The sequence below is a fragment of the Nilaparvata lugens genome, chromosome 6, assembly GCF_014356525.2.
Source record: "Nilaparvata lugens isolate BPH chromosome 6, ASM1435652v1, whole genome shotgun sequence".
NCBI lineage: Eukaryota > Metazoa > Arthropoda > Insecta > Hemiptera > Delphacidae > Nilaparvata > Nilaparvata lugens.
In genome coordinates this window covers 45,474,360-45,495,090 of record NC_052509.1, presented here as the reverse complement: position 1 = coordinate 45,495,090, position 20,731 = coordinate 45,474,360, and the positions used below count along the sequence as shown (strand labels likewise).

Here is a 20,731-nt window from a genome sequence, read left to right as displayed (position 1 = left end):
AGATAGTTGGAAAGTCTTGTTTGGATCATTTTGAATTCAGGAAAAGTGATAATATTGGTTTTTAAATAAGGCTCTATTAGATTTGGGTTATACTAGTTCATTTCCTATGCTATTTCATGAATTATCTTTATTGAATCTTTCAAATTTTCAAGCTCCTCCAAATATGAGCTCTGCATTCAAGTTTTTGTTATGATCAATCCTATTAGCCATTTATCAATTATTAAAATCATTCCAATCCAAGCGTATCATTCATGTGCACTAAATTCCAAACATTCACTAATGAATATTCAAATAATGTGTATTTCAAATTAAGGTTTAAAGCAGTTTTGGGCAAATGACTGTTGTTTTTACCTGGATTGTATTTTTATATGAATAAATAAATAAATATTCACTTATTCAAGTCTTGATAATTCAACTCAATGGTTGTGTATTCAATGTACTATGATTCTGAGCCCAATGAATGAATTGATTCTGTTTCTTCCTTGTTCCCTGTAAAAATCTATCTCTTTTGAAATGTGTGCTAGCAATTTAGAAAATGTTATATTCATGAACAATTTGGTTGGGTTTTCTAATCAGGACTCGCACAAAGAACTATTTGAAAAGAGCTTGCAGACATCAAATGGATCAGCAAAGGAGATTCGCCTGGGAGATACAGTCAGTGTGATAGAGACAGTGAAAACAGACAAACAAGTCTCTTTGAAGCTGTCACATTCATCAGCAGCCTCTTCTTGGTCTGATGAGAAGTTAGAGTTCTCGTCATATGGAAAGAAAACTCCAATTCCTATCATTGAATCTCCTCTTCCTTTCCATCCTCCTACACCTTACATCAAAGAGGAAATAACCACAATAACACCTGAAATGCAACAGGTGCACCCAACTGAACAAGAAACAGTCAGTGGAGACATGTCCACTATTGAGGAATCTCACATTGCCAAGAAAGATGCTCTGAACTTTTTCAAGAATATTATAAGTGAAAATCGAATGGAAGAACAGAAACTACATCAGCAAATGTCGAAGAGCACTGTTAGTAATGAGCCAAGACCTTTATTCAAAGAACCACTCTTCAATCAAGAATATTCAAGAACTGAACAGTCTTCTATCAAATCTGAGCAGTCCATAATTCAGCAGCAAATCGATCAGCCAGATTCGTTGTTCGACCTTGAGCCAGGTCCTCCTCCAGAAATGGGGTTCATACCCAAAACACCAACTACCACATTGAAAAAGGAAGATGTCTTTGAAAGAGTCAAGAAGCTAGAAGAATCGCATAGAACACTTGCAGATGAAGAAATTCCAACTGGTGCAGTGAAGATTTTCCCATCATCAGGCAAGTCTGAACCTTCAGTCTCTGCTATATCTTCATCCATTCCAACCACTGTGCAAGCTGCAGCTGCTTTCACTCCATCTCTATTCATGCCGCAAAACTATGATACACAATTTCAAGAAAAATCTGTTGCTTCAAGTAAAACAGAAGTTTTTGAAGAAGTCATTGTTCCAGAGAAAGTAGAACCTGCAGGATCTGATGAGAAAACAGTTTTAAAAAAAAGTCATTTTTTAGAAAACTCTTCAAATTTTGAATCTTCACTGAGTCCAGTATTCAGACCTCAAGCGGACATCAGTGTGAGGCCACAGTCCCCTAGGCCATCAGCAGAGGCAGTTTCAATGGAGAAGCTATGGACATCACGCCAAAAGGAGACCGTTGAAATATCACAATCTTCACAAGGAGTATGGAAACCAGCAACCCCAGAGCCAGTCCAACAGCCGACATGGAAACCTCCCCCTCCTGTTATGACAGAGCAACCAACTTTCAAAACCCCAGAGCCAGTTCAGCAACCAACATGGAAACCTCCCCCTCCTGTTATGACAGAGCAACCAACTTTCAAAACCCCAGAGCCAGTCCAACAACCAACATGGAAACCTTCACCTCCCATTGTGACAGAGCAGCCTCCTTTCAAACCCCCTACACCTGAGCCTGTGAAAGAACCTCTATGGAAACATGTGCAACCTCCCGAACAGCCAGTTTGGAAACCTGTTGCTCCACCAGCTTCCCCACAACCAGTTATAAAGCCAATCCCCAAACCTGTAGAAAAGCCTGCTTGGCAACCGCCACCTCCTCAGATCGAGTCAACCCTCCCTCCATGGCAATCTGCTCCTCCAGAACCTCATCTTAGATCATCCTCCCCATTGCCCTCAGCTGACGCTGTAGCAATGGAAAAACTTTGGTCTCATAAGCATTCTGAATCGTCATTAAAAACTGTATGGCCTCCTCCTCTTCCTACTGATCTCAAGCAACAGGCTCCATGGGTTGAGAAAATAAAAACCGACCTGCCGATGCCAGTGTCTGAAGTTCAAACAATAAATTTTGAGAAAGAACAGAAATCTTCGAGTCATACATCATTCACAGAGAAAGTTTCAAAAGAAACTAAATCATTTAGTTCACAATTCAAAAGTCAAGAATTTTCCAGCAATGTCAGTCACACTCCGTCATTTATTCCTCAGAAACCATTGCCACCACCACCAGCAGTGGATGCCCCAAAGATCATTTATGTAGCTGAGGCTCATGCTTCTCATTCCTTGAATCTACCATCACAACAAATCAGCAATGTATCAGAAATATCCTCCAGTTCAATATCAAAGTCTGAATACAGTGAAACTATTCAAAATGTGTCTAATGTTGTAGAAGAGAGAACACTGAAACCCTCAGAAGCCAAAGCTCTATGGGACTCAACTCCCAAAAATCAAGATAGCTATGTTCCACCTCCCAAAAAAGTCCAACCAAAAGAAACAAAACCATTCAGACCTTATTCCGCTCACGAGTTGAACTTTGATGACCTTCATTTGGAGCCAGGCCCACCTCCTGAAATGGGCTTTGCTCAGCCACCAGCACTCGATAGGAGGCTATCACAAATAGAACTGATAGAGCAGGACTTGGAAAAAGACTTGGAGAAGGAACCTTCTAGACAGTTGGTTGGTGCAGTCAGAATTATTCCTCCCCCAAAGAAAGAAGCATCAGTCGAGCGCAGCACTGCTGCCAGTACAATTCAACAAACCAACATTTCAAAGCAAAGTAAAAGAGTAGAGTTCAAAAGGTCAACTTCTCTGGATAAAGACAGTAAGTTGTTGGATCTAGAGCCTTTCCCATTTAAGCCAGAGCCTGAAAAACCAAGACCAAAAGTGTTTGGAAAGGTTCCAAAGCCATCTAAATTTGTGAAAAAGAGTTTCACTGAAAGCGATTATGAAAGTGATGTGGAAAGGGCTCGAATTCCACCAATCTGGACACCGTATGAAAGTGATTCTGAAGGACCAACCTACCGCAAAGTGAGACCGAATTTGACAAAGATGCAGCCGAAACGGCCGCACTCTGTGGCCGCGGTTGGCGATGTTGCACCGCCCTCTCACTTCGAGAAGCCTCAACCTCTGTTAGGCCCCTCCACGCCGACACTGCCTACTGCTCTCAATAAACAACAACTATCAGAAAGTAAGTTCCAAGAAACCAAAGTCGATATCCAAAGTAAGAACACAATTGTAAGACAGTTCCAGTCGTCCTCTGTAGAGAAGTCATCCTGCACGTCATCAACTCTTCCTGTAGCTTCAGAACCCAGTAGATCACCCGAAGTAGAAAAGCCAAAACAAGAATCTCCAAAGACCAAGCAGAAAGTTTTGAAAGTGGCTGCTCCTGAAAGTGGCTACATGGCAGATACTGATGAGCCGAGGAACTCGCTCTCCCAAATGTCTTCAACGTTCTCCAGCAGTCAGTCCCAAACTCACTCCCAACAGACCATTTCCAGTATCATCAAACCTTCGACTCAAAAACAGTCTTTGTGGAAACCGTCTGTTCCTCCCTCCATGAGTGCTGCTGTAAACCGTCTGTTCCTCCCTCCATGAGTGCTGCTGTAAACAAGGTCTGATTCTTGTGTTGTAGCTGTGTGATTTGTTATAAGACTGTGCAAACCAAATATGTAACCAATATGAATTCCTTCGTCCTCTATGTTATAATATTTACTACTCTACTACCACAGTTTGGTGTGTTATGCCTGTCAATAGCATTCACTATTCAGAGCTCATTGCTTTTTGTTTGAACAAATACTTTCTATATTGAAATCTATTGATGTATTCATTTCATCTTCAGTTCCATATACGTTGTAGTCTTTTTTCCAAAACTATTTTTTTAAGAAAAATTTTTCATTATATTCTCCTCTGAAATGTAGAGTAAAAAGTATTATAATAATAAATTGCAGAAATTGTCCATAACACTTATTTTTAATCCATTCTCATTTTTTCTAAAAGGCTGAAGCTTATTTGATTTTTAGCCTACTTTGGTGTTAATGTATATTCTTTGGATAATCTCTTAATTTGTTTTTCCTATATTCTACTCATATCAAGATGTTGATGTTATTTCTAAGCATGAGCTTGTTGTGAAATTATTTACCATTTTAAACGCGAGTGTTTCTCGAATGACACTGTGAAAACACTCATTAACATACTTAACGCTTGTTCGCTGTGGTATTTTTTTAGGTCCCGCATATTTGTGGAGTTGTTTGAACGTTTTATTATTTGATAGTGTAATTAACGATCTCATACTATTATATTCTGCTGATATCAAGCAAGGAAATTTCATTCTCACTTAACTCTAATAAATTACTTATTCCTTATTCTAAGACTAATTTTGAGGTTCTTCCAACCTGATTGAGTTCATCAATCTTTAATCCTGTATCAATTTCAGTTTTATCAACATTGAATCCTTAAAAAATAATGTATCTATTGTTTTAATCTTACTTTTTAATCAAACTTGTATCCATATCGCATATCATAATCACCGATCTTGCTCTTTATTAACATTATGTATATCAATTTATTGTAAAATGATTCCTCCGGAAATTTATAAGCTTTTAAACAATTAATCCCTATTCTCACCATTTAGTAAGTAATATCATTATCACTGATAAATTTTGTATCATGAAAGTTTTTGACCAAATCACTCCCGTGTTATCGGATGGGCACGTTAATTGTCGGTCCCGGCTAAAGTATGACAGTTGTAAGACCCATTGACGGCTCAAATGATATATTCAGGCAAGTTGGATCTTCCGTCAGGGACTCCACACCAATAAAGGCCTTACGAATATTATTATTATCATGAATAACTCAACTTTAATTCAAGTTCAATTCATGTATTTCTCTCAATTTTAATAATATTTCATTGTATTTCAGGAGTCAGTAAGCAGTCAAGTAGTGGAACAGACTAAGCTGTTAGTGAGCCAACAACAGCAGCAGCAGCGACCAGCCAAGCGAAGTGTAGGACCTCCACCTTGCAGTCCGTCAAAGTTCGTCAAAGGCGAATTCCGAGAGAGTGACTACGAGAGTGACTACGAAGGACGAATACCAGTCAAATGGCGACCGTCACAGAATACTCCCGATGTTGAGAATAGAGAATTCAAACCAGTCCATCCCGTGCTACAAGTTTCAAAACGGCTGGGTTCGAATAGAGATGGAAGATCACCGACACCGCCGTCAGCCTTCGATGTACCTCCACAGACCAACTCCTTCACAAGAACCAAAGACATTTTCGAAAACTCCCAATTAGTGAAACCGAAAGCATTGACCGCAGTTACGGTAGCAGGTTTCCCATTGAAACCCGGGTCACCGCCGAAAATGGATTATGCTGCACCCTCTCCCTCCTACTACAAAATCCCGACTGGCAGTGTAGGCCTGGAAACGTCAAACACGATGAGCTTTGCCGAAGCGACCGAGTCCAGTAAGCGTGTTGTGAGCATGCAGCAAACAACGCGTGTCATCAAATTCGACGACAAAAAGACTAAACGATCGTCGCAGGTGATTAGGCCTGTGACCAGTGATGTGGAAAGTGACTACGAGTCGAGCAAAGTGAAGACTAGCTGGCCGCCGGAGAATCCTCTGCAGTTTGAGGCGGAACAGAAGCGACTGCAGCGAGTGGAGGAGATGAGGAGGAGATTCAGTGATAAGACGTCCACTCCTCCCCTTCTCACCCCTGGCGAGCCGCCTCAGTACGGATTCATCGAGCCTGTCACAACCGTGGGGCAGTCCACCGTTGATGCCTCAAGTGAGTAGTATCACATTAATTAGGTTTTTAGGAGTTAGGATGCAATTTACATAAAAATTAAAACTTAGCAACCTGTTCTAGCCTGATGATCGGGAGAATTTCAACTCTAGTCTACTCATGTTGTTTGGTTAATTCATAATACTGCACTTCAGTGATATGCATTATAAAAACTATTCTACTCTTTGCTTGAGCACTTTGTGCTATGGAGTCAAAAACGCTGAGGATGGAAATAAAATAACGTATTTCATGAGGGCTACTTGTTTTGTGAGTTGAAAAATTATTTTTTCCTACAGTTACCTTGAAAAGTGGCCATTGCTGCACTGATTACAGAACGCAAAGAATCACTTTTCCGCTCTAGTGCGGGAAAATTTTTTCTACTCTCCAGATTTGCAACATGGCAACGCAAAATAGTTGGTGGGTCATATGGAGCACCAGTGCAGGAAAATCAAAATTAAGTTGGTAACTGTGGTATATAGTGAGGTCCATGTTATAATAATATCAAGGACATGGTGTACAACAGTGGATGACAGCTGTGGCCACCACCCACACAGCACGCCGCCCCCCCCCCCCGCCATTCAAACACACATACATTTCCATAGTACCCTTTTTTAAAAAGCTTTTTTATTCAAAATACAATAATAACTAGTTATGATATAACTAGTCATGATCCATTATCAAGTTTTTCTTGAAAATAAACTATTATTTCTCTGTAAAATTTATATTTATGGTTTATATGAGAAATAATAGTTTTTTTTAATTAAAACTTGATAATGAATTCAACATTCCGAAACTATTTGTGTAGTTGAGAAGTTGATATTGTGGTAATTGAATATTGAATGAAAAAGACCAAGAAATTGTCAAAAAACCACTGATTTATTGCTAATTAGAAAGACCGGTTTCGGTTATTACACCATTGTCAATCTCTGATAAACAGAGTACCCTAAAAAAGTAAATTCGTATGGCTTTTGTTGGTGGGGAGTCCCTTGCGGGAAGGTCCCACCGCCGGAATATATAATTTAAGCCGTCAATGGGCCTTACGACTGTCATACTTCAGCCGGGACCGACAGTTTAACGTGCCCATCCGATAACACGGGAGTGATCTGGTTAAAAAACTTTTGGTAATGAGAGGGTTTGAACCCGGGATCTCTATGCTGCTAAGAGTACCCTGATAAACAGAGATTGACAATGGTGTAATAACCGAAACCGGTCTTTCTAATTATCAATAAATCAGTGGTTTTTTGACAAATTCTTGGTCTTTTTCATTCAATATTCCGAAACTAGTTGTTATTGTATTTTATAAAGAACATTTTTTCAAAGAAGGTTACTATGAAATTATTTTTCAACTATTAAAAATAAAAGTTTATTCCAACTGTAGCTGAATAGTTTCATTTCATCTATTGGTAGGCCGGTCATGGGTTCTATTTCAATGCCATCTGTCATCCCTCAACTCATCACTCAAGTCATGGACTTGTCATATCAAATGACAAAAAAAAAGATTTATTACATCGATTTATTACATCAGTGTTGATATTTATAATCAATCAATGTATAACTACATAAAATGATAGTTTATTTAATAAAGATATGTCAATTCAACTAATATATTTATTTATTTATTCCATTGACAATCACAAATCATTATTACAATACAATATGATTGGGAGAAGACAACAGGCATAGCCCAAAACTGTACAAATATAACAGTAATAAATATAAAACAGTACTACACAAAATAATTTTATTTCTATGCTTTCAAGTTCAAGTTTTGAAATGGTATTGAATCTGTTTTGTTGATGAGTTTTACAGGAACTTTTCTTACTACCATATTCAAAAGAAAATTCACAAGTATATAAGCCATCATTTCCTTGATATAATAATATTTTGCTATTCACTTTATGCCAAAATTACGAGAATCTTTAATGCATAAGGAAAACCCTCTATGAAAACCAAACATTCAAATTTACTTGTTAGGGGTTTCAAGGACTGTTTAATTGGATCTCTTCTCTTCATTGATTACAGGCATAGCAAATAAGCACATGAATGAAATGTCTCACTCGTTCAAATCCAAAGCTCAAAAGTTTGCTTCCGATGTGATGACTGATGTTCAAGTGACTAAACACGGCAAGACAGAGAACTCACTGCAAAACACATCTACAGACAAGACAGACGACAGTCAAGCTTACAGAGAAGAATCAAGGCTATCAGAATACGGTAAGTCATCAGACATCTCTCATTTATTTGATTATCAAAAAATATCTCTTGTTCTGAATCATATCAGATTCATCTCGCATTCAATTGATAATCAATAAATATGAATCGTTTCAGGATCAGATAATTTCATGTTACACGTTAGCATGCAAATTCGTGTGCTCCAAGATATAGGTACAATAATTTTGCATTCTCCATGTTACATTTAATTCACAAAACTTTGGACTTTTGTTCAATTCTAATCAAAATATTTAATTTTACTAATAGATAATCACCCGTGGAATTGGCAATTTATTTCATCAACAGTGTTGATTGAAAAGTCCCACAACATTTCTGAATCGAGTGCAAATTCAATAAGGTACTATTGACTATTGATCACGTTCATTACGAAAAACATGAGTAAGTCTTCTCCTGGATATAATGTATGTTCCTGTATCATATTCTTGGTAATCTTAAAATAATTAAAATGCAGTAAATGAATCAAACTACGTTTATTTCTCAGATACAGATTGACTGATATATGTTAGATTGCTGTACCGTATCACTAACATGTTGATAGATCTTGAGAGTTATATAGAATAGAACTTTTATTCACTAACAGAACTTTTATTTATTAACATATAAATCTTGAGAGTTATAACAGAGGGTAAGAGTACCTAGAAGACGTACGAGTGATTGTAATTATTCATAGAAGATTAATTGTATTGCTATCTCAATTAAATGATTCAGCTGAAATATTGAACTCATTAACCAAATTTCGGCTCAAATCCAATTCATTAGGAAAATACTCAGCTTGGAAACTATGCTAATTTGCGTTGTACTGTTGTAATAAATTATTCATGTTTACTGTTCCATGAAATCTTTGCTAAATCTTACTGTTTAATTTATCAATCTTAGCTAATAAATGCAAATGCTATTCCAGGTAAGAAACATATAGACCCAGACACAGGACTCATCTATTTCAAATACGATTTCGGATATGAGTTTGGCGTGGTGATGCCTGGTGAGGGAAAACAGGGCAGCACAGACAAAGGCTCGGTAGCCACCAGAATGAAGCCAGAGAGCACAGAAGGCAGTGTCCCGGTTCCTGTGATCCACGAAACAACCAGAAAAGCAATTACATCGGACTCGTCTGCCAAGCGGCTGGCGGCTAAGAGTGTCAAATGGGAACAAACCTCGGAAAGCGAGTTGTCCGATACGGGCTTCGATGTGGCAAGGAGAAAAAAACAGCCGCCTCATCCTCAGTTTGAGCCTCATATTCTCATTCCACATACACCCAGTCCACAGTCACTGTCGCCTAGCCTCCACTCTCTGTCTCCATACTTCACACATGGAAATGATTTAGCAGGTTAGTTGTATTTCTAGTTTTGAATCTTCCAAATATTGGTAAATCACGAAATTTTATAGAGAAATATAATGAACATGGAGTGTCTCTGTTTTAGGTCTTACTGTACATATGAATCAATTTTTATAAAATTATAAGTCTTGCTGTGGATACTCTAAAACTCATACTAAAATACTTTTAGTATTGCTTAATTGTGATTTACAATACTTATTCCAATACGATGTATAGTATATATAGTTATATGTACTATACGATGTATAGTACTTCATGAAAGTATAAATGCTTTAAAAAGACTGAATGTCATTTTAAGTAAGAATAACATCTATCATGATTTCCATGACAAAAAATCCATTGCAACTCCAATGAAAGATCAAAAGAATTTCCCAAAAGAAATACTACGAAAAGTAAGTAAATTATAATGTAAAGGAAAAACATGTCCTATTTACAAATAAAATTTTAAAATCACACTAAAAACATTTTGCGATTAAGGGTGTCTTTGAAATGATCTGTCACATTTAAAAATTCCATAATATCAGTGATTCACAAATGTTAGCTAACTCAATGAGAGATACATTGAATTATCCAATGCCAGTTACGTTGGAAAATACCTTGAATAAATGTTTGGATAATCCAATTCGATTGTACTCATGATAAACAAACAATCCGATTTCATGGAAGCCTTTTTTATTGAATACTAGAGGCATGATATTTTTCATATGTTGTATAATACAATATTGTTATTGACGACAATAATAATTATTCATACATTCCCAATTGTGTAAGAAATTGCTTTTTCCTATTCCAGTATCGCCTGGTAGCTCGTTAGCTAGTGGATTGAGCCCTGGAGGAGTGAATGCTGGAGCCTCCCCCGTAGTCAATCCGAGCACCGTACCGGAACACGCTCGTAAGGCTCCACTCTTTATCACTGTAAGTCAACCATTCCCTATATTTCTTGACCAAAAAATTGATAATTTATCTCAATAATACTTATGAAACAAATCTCTTATCTCCGCCTTAGAACTTCATTGAAAAATTATCAAAAACTAAGTTTAGTGCTTTGGCAAGTAAATGTAGGAAATATTTGCAATGTGACCAAATGAGTGACCAAGAAATTCTACGTGAATTAATCGATTTGAGAAACATCACTCAGTACTTACTACCTAGTGCAATAAAGAAAAAGTTCACTTTTAAAGATTAGCTTTCTGATTTGTTGTGTTAGAAAAACATTTACAATGTATATTTCCATGGATATTATTCATATTTGTAGTAGCATCTCACATCCCAAAACGATCAATCACCCACTCTGCGTTGCCAAATAAGGAGTATGTTCTTGACTTGATCAATAATTGGAGAAAATTCTGAAAAAATATCATAATCATACCACCTCAAGTAAAGATATGTTAAGATTTCAATATTATATGTTTCTTGACAATTGAGTTCTATCATATTATTTATTGTGTTTATTTACTTCAATAATTGAAAAAAGCAGGGAAATATATCAGGAACATTATTGTGTCATGTAGTATGCATACATTCAAACATTTAAAACGCTTTGGAAATGTTTTTTGTTGCTTTCAATTCAAACTTCTTCCTATGATTTGAACAGCATGTTGTCATTGTATTGCAGCCTCTCCGTAACATAGCAGTATTAACTGGGAATGCGGCTCGCTTCGAATGCATAGTGCAAGCTGAGCCGGCACCGAACATCCTGTGGGCGCACGACGGCAGAATCCTGCAGCCATCCGACATGCACAACATCGAGTTCCGCAATGGCGTTTGCCGTCTGACTATGCCCAAAGCTGAACTCAGTATGTTTCAATATTATTTCATGCGAAATTTGTCTCATAATTATAAACAGACCATAAAAAATTAATTGAATTGCACGCATCCATTAGAAAACATGATTGAATAAATAAAAACTGTAGTAAATATGAGTAAATCTTGAAAACATGCGTTATCTACTAAATTTTTATCAAGTATTAATTGTATTTCGGGGATTAATTTAATTTAAATGTACATCATTGATGCTGGAATATGGCATCCTAGCATGGGGTGGTTCATCTTCAGCTGTTTTGAAACCTCTTTTTGTCTCACAGAAGGCTATTATGAAAAAATCCTCAAGAAGTGTGCAAGATATCCCACAAACTTACTGTTTCAAGATTTCCCCGTTCTTAATATAAGGTAGCTCTACATAAAAATTCTTGCAGTTTATATATCAAAGTACAGGAATATATTCACAAACATTGAACATAACTATCAGACTAAAAATAGAATACATATAGGCATTCAGATTCCCAGACTCTTCCATCACCTAGATTCATCCAACTCTTTTTACCTGGCTCATTGCCTCTACCGTAACCTTTCCTGGGATATGTTGTATTCCGAGGGGCCAGCATTGCTGTCTTTAAGCGCGGGTTGGGGAGGTGGCTGCTCAGTATTGGACATAATTCTTAAGAGGCATGTCTAGGAAGGCTGTTCAAAAAGTGTAGTACTAGGTAAATTTAACTGATGAGATGGGGAACGGAGTCAAAAAGCATGCTGGCTCAAAAACATCGGTCTTCATAGCTCTACTCTCTCTCAATCGATGCGCTCTCTCACACATCAGTCTTCTCTTTCTAGAGAAAGAAGTTCATTACTTCAGTAGCACCACTATCACAATTGACACGCGCACTCACTCTCACATCAGTCTTCTATTCCTAGAAAAGTCCATTATTATTATTATTATACACTGCATTGTCTACTCATTCTGCGGCTGCTCTAACATGACTGATCTGCTTTTGAGTAGCCTGGCTATTATAGATGGTATTCTATTGCTTCAACAGTGTCATCAAAGAACACTTCATTTGACTAATTCTTCTAAATCGACATACAAGTTCATTAATATATGAGTGCACTATCTATATAATAAAAGCGGAATGGCACTCACTGACTGACTTACTCACTCGCAGAACTAAAAATCTACCAGACCAAAAACGTTCAAATTTGGTAGGTATGTTCAGTTGGCCCTTTAGAGGCGCACTAAGAAATCTTTTGGCGATATTTAACCTTAAGGGTGGTTTTTAAGGGTTTAAAGTTCGTCTTTTAGCATGTATATTCTTCTTATTCCAATATCTTAGAATTATAATTGAAATGTCCATACCATATGTTAATATAGAACTATAATCTAGAGAGATCACAGTTGTTCTGTTCCTCTTCGAAACAGTTGTTCTGGTAATTAAATTAAATTTTTTTTCAGATTGGCATTGAGTTGAGTTGACTTTGTTAGGTTGGCACCAAGTTGAAGATTGAAATGCATTTATCAAGGACCTCCTAAATACCAATTTATCCAGTACCTCCTAAATACCTATTTAGGATATATACCTATATATACCTATATAGGATAAATACCTATTTAGGAGGTCCTGATTTATCGAGGAAAAATTGATTGGGTACTGCTACTTCAATCAGAGCTATTCCTGGGAATATTATATTACTACTAGCCGTCAGGCTTGCTTCGCTCCCCTGGACCACCGACTGGATTTTCCAAGAATGAGATCAGCAGGCTCGTTTCGCTCGCCTGCATTTTTCATTTGTGCATTTTTATCATATGTTAGGACGATCCAGTCGGGGGTACAGACTAAATGTCTGGCTAAACGGATATGGCGAGCAAAGCGATCCTGACGACTAGTATTATATAGATACCTACAGTAAGTGCTGAAGGCTGTTAATAAAATGGTTTATGCATAGACAAATAAAAATCATGATTCTTCATTCTTGAGATTTAAATATATTTATTTTGATTCTAGATAGGAATTAATTTTTCCAGTAATAATATTGTTTGGAGTACATGATCAAATATTTCAATGTATTTATGTATATTATCAGGGAAAATCACAAACAAAAAATGATTCCAATAATATAATGAATCAAATTGGTTTTTATTATCCATGATAACATGAAACAGCTGTTATATAGCTAAGGTGAACGTTATATTTTCGAGCTCAAAATTTAAGTGGTTTTATTCTTTATTTTGTGAATTTAAAGTTTTTTTTCATGTTTTTACAAAAGTTTTACTATCAATCTATCAAAATTTATAATTGTTTGTTTTATTCTAATCTATACTCTCAGATTGTGATTTGGTGTAGAAAATTGAAATGGACATAACCTATGTATAATATTTGCACAATTTGAAACTGAATTAGGAAATTGAAAAAGTTTTGGGCAATAACCTGTTTTTTCTTTCCCGATCATTATATTGTTTGTGGTAATCTAATAAATAAATAAATAATTAACAGGGCACAACAATTCAAATCATACAGCAACGCTAAATATTATAACGCTGCAATGATTCATAAGCATAGTTTTATTCAGAAGCAAATTACTTGTGACTGTATTAGCACGATTCAGAACTGGGCTAATATACGGTAGCAAATATTACGAGAAGTACCTAATTCCTGATTCACCAAAACAAGTGCAGATCACCATGTACAACGGCCTGTAAACAACTGAACAATGGACAGTTGATAACTGTCTATTTTTCTATTTTATAAACAATCGAATTCATTTCTGGTCAATTATGAATTTAATAGAATCTACCGCGCAGGCGCCAGCAGGCGCCTAAACCCAAAAAAAGTTATGATTCATATAAGCATAATTTTATTCAGAAGCAAAGTATTTGTGATTCTGCACGATTCAGAAAACATTCCAAACAAGAAGATCGTCAGTCGTTACAATATTGACTCTATTGGAAACCCCCCCTCACTACAATGACAAGGACGCAGTCTGTGCAATCTCCCCCCCCCACAACGTTACCACTCCTGGACAATGACAATGTACAGTGTCATACTGTACATTAGTTTTTGCATTTCACCTTTCTTCCAATTGAATACTTGTACCCTATTACCACTTCAAAGAAAGTAAATGTAAATAAAAAAAAAAGTGAACAGAGAATTGGCTTATCTTGGAAATCTTGCAGTATACTAAAAGTATTTTTTTATTGCAGAAATTTTCGTTGAAGCATGAACTATCATTCATTCATATTATCCAATAACTTACTTTTTTCGAGAATTTAGGAATGATTGGTTGTTTTCTAATTACAGTATAAGAAAAAAACATGTAAAACTTGATCTCTCCAAAACTAAATTTTTCCCGGGTAGTTTCATGTAAAGTTCTTGGGTTGAATTTGAATTGCCATGCATGGCCCAACATGGATAATAAAGAATTCGATGAGAGAAGAATGAACCATGTCTCCAAAATAGCTGTACAAATAGAATATAGTACAGATTTTATGTGATATTGAAATGAAATGGGAATAAATAATAATATGGATGTCAAACTACTGTATAAGCATATAGAATAATAGAGCATAATTATATGAATATAGTATATAACATAAAACACAATAGCGCAGACAAGAAGACAGGCAATATTATCTCATTGAACAAAAACAATCAATTGCTTCGACAACCGAAAACCAGTTTTCCGGTTCTCCGGTGTATTGCGTGCGTGTTATGTGCGTGTACTCACAATCATAGAAGTTGGGACTGTGTTAGTGAGTTCGACCACACTTTTTCGAAAGGCTAGTAGGGAATTGAAGCTTTCTCGATTCAGAGTTCTTTGCAGGTACTTCGTTCTAGCGTGTTTCGGACGCTATTTTCCAACCGATAATCATGAAAATAGTACCAAATTGTTCAGAAAGATTTGGACATCTGGCGCCGTACCGCCAAATTTTGATATCACTTATCAATTTTTTCCTATTGAACGTCAAACTTTGCCAAATTTTCTCCAAGTTCATCGAATTTTAAAGTCATTTTATAGTTGGAAAATTGGAATTTGGCGGTACGGCGCCAGATGTCCAAATCTTTCTGAACAATTTGGTACCATTTTCATGATTATCGGTTGGAAAATAGCGTCCGAAACACGCTAGAACGAAGTGCCTGTTTCAGCCCTTTTTCCGAATTATAACATTGCTCTTAATCCCATAAGTTTTCTACATAACATGATGTATATTACTCAATAGTGTGATTATAGCCGATTATTTTTCAAGTAGATATAATCCTATTATATTAAGGGAGCAATTTCTGTATTCATTTATCTGGTTATTTTATATCTGGTTATTTATGTTTAACGGATCTCGAAAACGGCTCTAACGATTTTCACGAAATTTGGAACATAGTAGGTTTATGATATAAAGATTCGATTGCACTAGGTCTCATCCTTGAGAAAACTCGCTGAACGACATTAAAAGGATAATTCATCCTTGGCTGAAACAGCTGAGGATAGTAAAAAAGTGAGTATGTGAAAAATCAAAATATCGCATCCCCGAAATTCATAAGATGACGTGAAATATCAGCCAGCTGTGAAATATATCGCCACCTCCCCCACAGCTGTGAATTCACCAGCTGTGAAATATAAACACGATCATTTTAGAGAATTGTGTTCTGTTTATCAATAAATAAAAATAACGAGCAAAGCTTGGTGCCCCGATATTATTTATAAACAGAAATTTTTCTCAAGTGTCAAGTACTACACAAATTGATTTATACTGTATTGTACACGACCCTCCTCACACACAGACTTGTTCTAGGTGAGGAGTATTATTCTTTCAAATTATTGTGAATTTAAAATTTCAAATTTTTGTAACAAGCTGCTTTTTGTGAATAAAAACTTTTTTCATTCATTCATCAATTTGTAATAACCAATTTAATTATAGATAATTTGCTGTATACTTATTCAAAATTGTTTCATTCCAACTATTTATTTTATTCTAGTAGGCTATCATTAGTATTCATTTTCAGACATTTAGCTATTATTTTATGCTCTCTTGTGTTCCCTGTTCTCGAGCGAATATAGATGAGGCCAGGCGTCAGAAACTTGTCTCTTTTCTCTTAAGTCTCTTCAACCTAAGAATGGTCTTATTATTTCCAATATGAAAAAATGAGTTGTTTGAAGATATCAGTCATTTAGTGAGCCGTTGCCCACCATTTGTTATTATCAAAATGTTCAATGTAGTAATAATTATTATTTAGAAATTCAAAAGAATGATTCAATCTCAACTTTCGATTTGTAACAAAAGTAATAATAATTGTTTTTTAAAGACCAATATTGCAGTCGAACTATGCAAGCCAAACAGAAAGTACTGATATTTTGTAGGGATACAATCAATCTGTAGCTGAACTACAGAATTCATTCAATAAGATATGTTTCAATCGTCTTCCTTTTATACTCGCTACCTATTTTATGCATTTTCAAGTATCCTTGATAAATGAATACATTCCTATTTTATTAAGTGAATTTCAATTGGTGGAATACTTCATCGGTAGTTCTACCACGCCGCTTGAAACATTTTTTAAGGATCATGGTCGTATCACTATTTTTGGTGGATTCCAAACACCAAATATAGTCCATAATATATACCATTGTAGGTATTTTTTATAGTTAATTTTTCATTAACGAATCAGAAGGGAGTGCAAAGTATGGTTCAGTCACAAAAAGCTTGTAATTGTAGCAGCCTTTGTTGCAGAAATTGTAGAATAGCAGGAGCGAGCTTTTGCTCGTTTTCATTAATATTGGGTATTCTAGAAATATTATAAACTTTTGAATGAAGACTGAATAGGTGAATCGATGACTTTTTTATAGGTGATGGTGGAACGTATACGTGCACTGCTACCAACCTGCTAGGCACTTCCGGCACGACTGCCTCGTTACAAGTATCAGGTGAGCGACGCTCTCTTCTTGTCTAAGCGATCACTTACTTGTCTTCCACGCACGTCGAGTCAGCTCAATTTATGCCTTCTAATTGGTCGATAAACTGCCATCTGTAAACGTTAACGCACATTTTTCGAACGATTATCGAACTTCTTAGTTTTATACAAATTGATAATGTGGAGTTGGTTTAAAAAGCTATCACTATTGGAATTATATTTCTTATTTTTACAGTAATGGTTTGAAAGGAAGAAGGTTGAAAAGAGTAACTGATGTTGACAATAATGTTTTGGATCGAGTTTAAAACTAGTCTTATTTCATTCATAAATCGTCAAAATGTTTTATTTCACACTTTGTCACAGAAATCAAACTCTTCTCCAAGTGACTGTTCATTCACTGCCTAGTGTTTCTTATAATCTGAATGTATGATTTAGTATTATAATATTTTCGTCAAGTACTCATAATTATTTGAATTTATTGGACTCGTAAAGTTGGAATTCTTTTATCTTACTGAAAAGACCTATTCTAATTTCTCTGGTTCTGGAAACTGTATGCTCTATCTATACGTGAATGGCTTCTTTATGATATAAAATTGCAAACATTTTAATCTTTTATCTATGTTTCAAGTTCATTCTTTCTTATTGAAATGAACTTTTCTGTAGTACTTATCCTATCCAACAAACAAATTACTTCTCCCAGTTATAATATTCTTATTTCTGGAGAGTAATTTTTGTTCTTATTATACGAAATGATTTTGTAGCATGTTGAAGTTAATTATAATCGTCCTACATCTTTACTCCTTCACCATTAATTATTCAAGAAACTCCTAGAATTTTAAACTATGTCTCTGTATTTTTCTTTCTTAAACTCTGTAATTAGATCTAGAATAAAATTGAACCTCTTCAAGTAGTTTAGCTCTACTAATTGTGCAATACAAACTATCTCTTATTAATTGTGGTGATGGTTTAGTGGACTGCTGTTGAAAAAGTTCAGAACAGAATTTTTCCAATAAAGGTAAATTGGTATTATCTGGTAAATGTAATTAATACAGTAATGTAATCACTGGTGCTTTCTCTGTTATGTATGTTGGCTTTCATTTATATCCACATTTAAAATATATCTGCTCTCATTATAATTGTATGTGAATATTTATATCTTTTGTTGTTGATGGTATGGTAGTTGTTGGTTGTGGATTAAATAAAATGTATTCTACTTTTCGATGTTATTATTCTTCCTTGCAATGCTTGGTGGTGGTCTTTTGGTGTTTGTGTTATGGGAGTGCTTAGAAAGTACCATAATTGGTTTAAATACTATAAATATAATCGAGTATTTTTATTAGTTGGTAATAAGTTATCGTAAATGAGAACTGTGGAAGAAATTTTTTTTTTCATTGAGACAAAAAGTTGATATATTTTGAAGAATGTGATAGGAAGAATTATAAAAACTTTTGAATTTCCGTAAACATCTGAATCTGAACGGTGGCAAAAGCTGAGAAGTATAAAAATTAGCTCAAATTATTAGATCTCCCAGGAAAAAAATCTTGAACATTCTATATATTATTTCTCTAAATTCTAACTCTCACTGATCTCTTTCACAATAGTGTATAGTCCTCCTTTTGATAATTGTAATTCAAGTGAGATCCTAGCTTTCTAATTTTTAATTATTGATCCCTCTGCCTGTGCATCTTTGTTTGTTTTTCATTTTCTTCTCAATCTTCCTTCACTCTTTTTTCTTCCATCCAGATTTTTATAGCTCAAAGCAGGATTGTGTAACGTTCACAGGAACGTGCGGAGATGAACCTTGAAAAGCCTTGAGTTGGGGTGAAATAGAATGTTAATCAAATCTCAAAATTGAATAAGAAAGTGGTTCTGGCGATGGATATAGGGATCATTTGCATGTTGGCAAACTACATTGGACGGATGTCAATTTTTTTATAAACTTGAGAAACAAATGGCCTCTCTTTTGTTCCATACTGTTTGTGAAATTTTACTTTGTTCTATGTCAGTTTATCCTCCATTACTACTTTCATTAAATCATTAATTACACAGCATTACTGTAATTTGCAAGAGTATTCCAAGTGTGTATGTTTAGTATTCCGTGCAAATGATGGTTGGTCAAAGCCCTTAGAACTATATTAGAACATACATAACAACATTATAGTGATTTAAGTTGTTGTTGTTTACCCATTCTCTATGGAAGATAAACATTATTGTGCAATAAAAAAACTGTTCAAATGACCTCCTAGAATAATTATACTTGATTTTTTAAATCTCTTATTAAATTAATTGAAATAGATACAGTACATCATGTGCAGGTGCGACCTGAAAATTGACTTGTCATACCAGACATGAACCACTCGACTACCTTGGCTGTTTACTTTCAATTCAGAGCTATACATTTATGAAAATATCAGTATGTTTAATTAAAATATTAATTCACAGATTTTTGTACCAATAAGTTTTTCATTTACTTGATTAGTTTCAATGCAAAGTAAAGTTAAAGATAGAGAAGGAAAGTTTGATTCTGTAATACCTTGAAAATCCATTTCCAAGATACACATCTACATCGATTATCAACGTCCTAAAGATGCACCAGATAGATATATCAGTAACATAACAAATTATTCGTTAAAATCAATGGTAGCTTGGTCATCTTGATTGATACATCGCTACATTGTTCAAGATTTGATAGAATAGAATGTTTCAGCCTTGGAATCAATTCAAGGGAGTCAGACCTTAGTAACTAGTAGTCTCACTAGATTTATGCAAATCTGCATAACCCGTAGAAATCAATCTGAAACAGGAAATAATTCAGCTACCTCAAGCTCAATCCAAAATAGATTAATCAAGTTAATTCATTTACAAGCCAAGATCGTTAGAAAAATGAATCTTCTAGATAAATCTATGTGTAATCATCAATTGGGAATGCAGAGTATTCGACGTCTTACTATCAAGATCTCTTACATAGTAATTTAATGAACTTTTTTTCGCTTTGTCTCCTTTGAATAATTGCTGATCAGATGGAAATAGTTGGGAACTCATCCACAATGAAAAATGGAGCCGTCAAACATTCTGCATTTTGGAGATTGCACAAGATTGTGTCAAAATGCATTTGGAGAGCAATGATTAACAAGTGTTGGTGAGGTGCCACAGCAGTGTAGGTGTTGCACGATATTTTTATGGCCTTCCACCACATTAATACCACTGTGTCATTGGGAATTCTAAATGCGTCGCTGTGTTTACAGCTGGCTGCATAATTGTCCTCTTTATTGCAAATCAAATTATTATTACCTACCATTTCATTATATTTATTTCACAAATGTTCCAATTAGAATTCTATATTCTATTGAAAAGTTATCTCGATGCACTCAAAGCTGGAATACCTTGTGATAATTCTAGAAGTTATTATGAATTTTTCAATTG

The 20,731-nt window shown here is 35.4% G+C and overlaps 1 protein-coding gene across 1 annotated transcript in view; it reads left to right on the top strand.

Annotated features, from left to right (window-relative positions):
• Positions 1 to 18,526, top strand: part of LOC111050512 (titin) — a 119,181-nt gene extending 100,655 nt beyond the window's left edge. Inside the window, exons 39-45 of the mRNA XM_039431467.1 lie at positions 577 to 3,861; positions 5,203 to 6,073; positions 8,093 to 8,284; positions 9,204 to 9,629; positions 10,432 to 10,553; positions 11,254 to 11,434; positions 17,244 to 18,526. Coding sequence (XP_039287401.1) covers positions 577 to 3,861; positions 5,203 to 6,073; positions 8,093 to 8,284; positions 9,204 to 9,629; positions 10,432 to 10,553; positions 11,254 to 11,434; positions 17,244 to 17,347 — 5,181 coding nt within the window. The 3' untranslated portion in view covers positions 17,348 to 18,526. The remainder of the gene's footprint in view (positions 1 to 576; positions 3,862 to 5,202; positions 6,074 to 8,092; positions 8,285 to 9,203; positions 9,630 to 10,431; positions 10,554 to 11,253; positions 11,435 to 17,243) is intronic.
• Positions 18,527 to 20,731: the final 2,205 nt, after the last annotated feature.